Source organism: Canis aureus, chromosome X (genome assembly GCF_053574225.1).
Source record: "Canis aureus isolate CA01 chromosome X, VMU_Caureus_v.1.0, whole genome shotgun sequence".
Classification (NCBI taxonomy): Eukaryota; Metazoa; Chordata; class Mammalia; order Carnivora; family Canidae; genus Canis; species Canis aureus.
In genome coordinates, this window is record NC_135649.1 from 35,006,415 (window position 1) to 35,012,042 (window position 5,628).

The window sequence follows — 5,628 nt, forward strand, 5'->3', positions numbered from 1 at the left end:
TGCTATATGTTGGCAAATTGAACTCCAATAAAAAATAAATTTATATTAAAAAAGTGCTTTTGTTAGAGATAATGTTACTGGGCTGCACTCCATTTTAGTGGATGAAAAACTTTAGATGTTAACATAACCACAATAATATACCAAAGGAAGTGTTATTACCCAGCCATTATATACTGAAATACTTCCATGCTCTCTTCTTTCTGTTTGTATTCCTAAACTGACATGAGGCAATTTCTTCTGTATCTAGAGCTTCAATTATCATTTATATGCAGATGCCTCACAACTCTATGTCCTCAATTATCTCCCTGAGCTCAACTGCTTCATGTCTCAGTATCACCTCAAACTCCAAACTCAACATGTCCAACACCAAATTCATGATTAGTGGTCTCATACATGGTTATTTCCCACTCATCTAATTGAATAAGCCATAAAGCCAGGAGCTTTATTTTCCTTTACTTCCCATATCGTATTCAAAGCTCCTGTGCCACCATGTACCTGTTGCTACCACTTATCTCAGCACTTTTACATTCATTTCTCTGGGTATTTGACTAATGTCTGTCTCCCACCCCACAGTGCACACTCTGGTGAACAGAAACCTATTTTTGCTCATAGTCATATCCCCAGAATACATCACAGTATCCACCCTTCGAGTGTTTAATAAATAGTTGTTGAATAAATAAATCTTTAAGCTTTCAACTCATAACTGGGAAATAAGCTTGATGTGAAAACTTATAAATAATTCATCTCCTTCCTATCTATATGAAGATGTGAGTTATTTCCCCAAGCAGTAAGAGGTTATAGTTTGACACTCATCTTGAGATTACCCTGAGTTTTTAGTTCAGTGCCACCTTGTACATCTACCCGAATTTCTTGAACATTTCCTGTTGAGTACAATGACTCCTGTATCTGCTGCCTCTCATTAATATTAACCCAAATATATTGTTCAGTTCCATGAGTGGGTAATATTAAATACTTGATGCTCACAAGTCAGCAAGTGCAGATAGAGGTCCTGAGGACGGGGATGAGGGCAAGAGAAGGACGGAGTTTATCTCAGAATTCATCTTTGTGGATTGGAGTCCAGCTCGCGCTGTTAGTTTCAAATGAGTTTACTTAATACCTGATTCTGTTTCTTCATTTCCGAAAGTGGGCACAGGATTAAAAATACGTATAGCACAAAATTATTGGGAGAATTATATGGAAGAATGTCTTTGGAATCACTTTTTAAACTGTACAGTGACACAAATGTACATAACGAGCCCAAAGTGAACAGGGTTGGAGTGAATCCTAAAATAGCAATGGGACTGTGGAGGTTTCTGGCAAAGACTTACACGGTTTGTGGGTAACTATCTTTCACAGCACATTTCCATCTTGTTTCTGAACTTGTTTTTGAAATGAATAATGGAGTGCTTGCGGCAAAGACAAACATAAAAGAGAAAAAAAGGAGGGATGCGCACTTTTAAAATCTTGTATTTAACCAATGAATTTGGAGTATTTCCACCGTGTTTCAGCTTCCAGGAAACCCCCACCGCCCCAGCGCCTCCCACCACCCTGGCTAATGGTGGGACAGCGCAACACGGTAGGCCTCTGTAACGCCGCCTGGTTCCGGGTTCACGTCATCAGATTGTGACACAGCGCCTTTACGCAGGTGCTCAGTTGTTACGTCACGCGCCCTCTGCACTATATAAAGCTGAACTCTGCAGCGTCTCCCAGTTGTACCGGGCAGTGCGGGACGCGCCGCGTCGTGGCCTGTGGCTTCCCGAGCTGCGGCGACCAGTGTCCCCCTGGTTCCCAGCTGCCCGCCGAGTGCCTCGGGCCGAAGAAGAGAGAAGACGCAGAGGAGGAAACTCAAGCATGCTGTTGCTTCTACTGAGCGGCATTCTGTTTGCTTTTCTGTTTGTCTTCTGGAAAAGCCGCTTTCAGGTAAACGTGTAAGAGAAATTGGAATTAGATGAAGTTAGATGGTACCTGAAAGGGGGGGGGGTGTCTGAGAGAGTAGAAAGATACTAAAATAGTAAAATAAGAGTAAGGAGAGGTCATTTCATTCCTTCTCTTGCAACAGCCCCAGGTGTTTACCCCCAAACTTCCCTTTTATTGACCAATGATTCAGTAGCTGTGCCGCCCCCCCCCCCCCCCGTAAAAAGCCCCAAGTCGCGGAGGTTATGGTCAGCTTTGCACCCACTTGAAAAGTAGAACTGAAAGGGCCCACCCTCCACCACCACCTCCTATTTTAGGAATCTATACCTTCTCTATCTTCTCTGGCTTCTGCTATTCCTTACGTTTGTTTGCTGCTTTCACCCTGGTTCCAACCATCTTTATAAGAGGTATTTGGGCATTCACAAATAATTCAGGTCAAAATGTGGGTTTCCTGGTGATGTGGAAAGTTGCAAGTGACTTTCGATCTTCAGTGATCCTTTTAGGAAAGAATCAGGGTCCAAGTATAGACCTACTGGACTGTTCAAGAAATGTAAGCCAAAGATGTGACATTTTGATATTAAATAGATATATATTTTCAGTCTTTGTTTGGGAAGAGCATATTTCTGAGTCAACATTGTTGTTCAACAGATTTTCAATTTCTAAGTCTAATGGGAGGATAATCAGTTTATTTTGATAACCAAGACTAAGCATGTTATTTGGTCTACCCTTGAACAACATAGGTTTGAACCCCGTGGGTCTTATACTCTCATTTTTTTATACAGTCCAGTACTGCAAATGTATTTTCTCTTCCTTATGATTTTCTTAATACCATTTTATTTCTTTCTTAAATATGCTATGTAATACATATACAAAACATGTTAATCGACTATGCTATCTGCAAGGCTTCTGGTCAACAGTAGGCTATTAGTAGTTAAATTTTGGGAGAATCAGAAAGTTACACATGGGTTTTTGACTGCACAGGGAATCAATGCCCTTAACCACCAGCCCCCTGCCTTATTCAAAGGTCAGCTTCTTTTTGGAAATGTTTAAACTCAATAAACTACATATGTATAATTTCCTTCACTTACAGAGCAGCGTTGGTGAAATGTCATCAAATTCGACTTCTCTTGCACTAGTAAGACCAACCTCTTCTACTGGGTCAACTAAGAGCAATACTGATAAGAGTCTTTCAGTCAACAGCCTCTCTCGGGAAATCTTAATTAATTTCCCACACACGATAGCCATGCAGAAGCAAATATTGGTAAACCTCAGGATCGTGGAATACAAGCTGGCTGAATTGGAACTTTTTCTAGTTTTCAAGGATTTAAATGGTGCATTAGTTAACTGGAAATCTACTGACAGAGATTAGAGAATGTAATGACAGTGGAGGCAATCATTAAAGGCACTTTGAGTGAATTCATTTGATTATATGTGTTTATACCAAATGAATTGTTTAAAAGGGGAGGGGATGCCAAGTCAGGTATGAAATCCAGACATTTATCAATTTGCTTTTACTGACATTTAAAGAATTGATTGTATGTTTTATATAGTTATATATTTTTATATATACAAGTTTGACAAGTTTATAAACATATATGTTTATATATGTTTAACTGGGGAAGGAACGAAAGCACAGTAGACAAACAGTTCCAAAGGTTTGCTTTAAAAAAAAATAAGCACAGTTAAAAGAGTATAGTTGAGATGTAGCTATTTCAATTTCACTCACATGTGAAAACCTTTTTTGCTGTACAGTACAATATTGCAAATGTCTTTTTGTGTTAAAGTAAATGAGATTTGATAGAACTTTTTTTTAAAATATCTGAAGCATATTTTCTTTTTTAAGATTTTATTTATTTATTCATGACAGACACACAGAGGGAGAGAGAGAGAGGCAGAGCCACAGGCAGAGGGAGAAGCAGGCTCCATGCAGGGAGCCCGATGTGGGACTCGATCCCGGGTCTCCAGGATCACGCCCTGGGATGAAGGTGGCACTAAACCGCTGAGCCACCCGGGCTGCCCAGAACTTTTTCTTTTATACAGAATACTCTCTTACACTGTTGAATCTGTGTAATAAGAGCTATCATTGAGCACCCTAAAATATGCCAGGCATTGTTAAGATCTTGCTGTAGACACTTGTGAAGATAGTCACATAAATTCTTCCTCTTTGTAGTCAGCTCTTGAAGGGGATTTCTTACCTGTCACCCTGTCCTCCATCAATTTGATATTATCTCATTAGAAATATGCCTAAATCTTCCCTGAATTGCAAAAATCACCTATAGAAAAAGGCATGGTTTTTTTTTATTTGGTGAAAAATGGACATCTTACATAGTACCAAAATATAATGATAGAATGCATTTAATGTAATATGGATTAAAATTAAGAAAAAGTATTTCTTGATTCTAATCAGCCATCTATTTCAAATGTTTTATAAAATCCAGTGTAACTGAGGAACTAACAATCTGTTGAAGTTCACTAATGGCATTTGACTTATCCACAAAGAAAATCCTCAAAATATCTATCACAAGTTCATTTTATATATATGTACATGGTTCACTGAGATTGTTCAATTATAGCCCCATCTGTATACCTACTGTAATGCCCCAAAATAAATTACCAGTATAAATTAAATACCTTAATCCCTTACTCCTTTAATCTTCAATCAAAAGGAAGAGGAAAGGAATTTTAAAAGTATTAATTTAGGAAAACCTGGGTGACTTAGCGGTTGAGCGTCTGCCTTTGGCTCAGGGCGTTATCCTGGAGTTCCGGGATGGAGTCCCGTGTTGGGCTCCCTGCATGGAGCCTGCTTCTCCCTCTGCCTATGTCTCTGCCTTTCTCTCTGTGTCTCTCATGAATAAATAAAATCTTTTTTAAAAATTAAATGTATTAATTTAAAATTAAGCATTAAAATGATTCCTTTTATTTCTCATTTGCTGAGAACAAAAAAGCCAAAAGTAGTAGTGTATATGGTTCTTAAGCTTTTTTGAGTCACAGATCCCCTTTAGTATTCTTATGAAACCTATAGACTCTCTCCCTAGAAGAATGTATGTATACATACACACAGAATGATATGTATAATGTCAGTTTCATATGTTCTCTGAAGCCCAGGTTAAGAACCTTAAAAATAACTGAGAAGTTTCTTACATATTTAGGCAATGTTCACCATCCCAGGCTGTGATGTTTAAACTAGTAGTCAATAATCAATGTATAAGTCTATTAATGATATGTTTTTATTATCCTTTGTAAGGAAACTGGGACATAGGACTTTCTAATTTGCCTTCCCTTATTCTTGACAAGTTTATCTTCTATAAGTATGAAAATAGGTTATCATCTGTAAATAGTAACTTAACTCAAGACAAAAATAATTTTACGTGATCTATTAAGTATATATTACAATCCTAGAATCTTAGATTTGATTGAAGCCATTTCCTCATTAGTATTTTGTCCCGTGTTCTATTTGAAAATAAACCTAGATTTCAGAGAATATAATGAACAACTCTTAATTTTGTGAAACACAGTAGAAATTAGGTGGGAGATATTTTCTTCCCATTATAACCTGAGGAAGATATTATATGGAGTAAGTATTCAAAGCTTCTGGATTCCATTTTCTAGATTTATCATTTACTGGCCATAGAATCCTGATTTTTCTGCCTTATTTCACTATTTAAAGGTGAAGAACATAACCAGTAAGTTCACATAGAAAAAGAGACCCATAAA

The 5,628-nt window shown here is 37.8% G+C and overlaps 1 protein-coding gene across 1 annotated transcript; it reads left to right on the forward strand.

Moving 5' to 3' along the window:
* The first annotated feature begins 1,697 nt into the window (after positions 1–1,697).
* CT83 (cancer/testis antigen 83) lies at positions 1,698–3,330 on the forward strand. The gene is made up of 2 exons (XM_077890200.1): positions 1,698–1,920; positions 3,005–3,330. Exons 1-2 carry the CDS (start codon positions 1,852–1,854, stop codon positions 3,281–3,283), a joined length of 348 nt encoding a protein of 115 aa, XP_077746326.1. The 5' UTR covers positions 1,698–1,851; the 3' UTR covers positions 3,284–3,330.
* The last annotated feature ends 2,298 nt before the right edge of the window (positions 3,331–5,628 follow it).

Bases quoted from the DNA above. Each gene is read 5' to 3' on its own strand.
- CT83 (XM_077890200.1), top strand. From the start codon at position 1,852: ATGCTGTTGCTTCTACTGAGCGGCATTCTGTTTGCTTTTCTGTTTGTC. The intron at 1,921-3,004 runs GTAAACGTGTAA...CTTCACTTACAG, and splicing joins TCTGGAAAAGCCGCTTTCAG to AGCAGCGTTGGTGAAATGTC.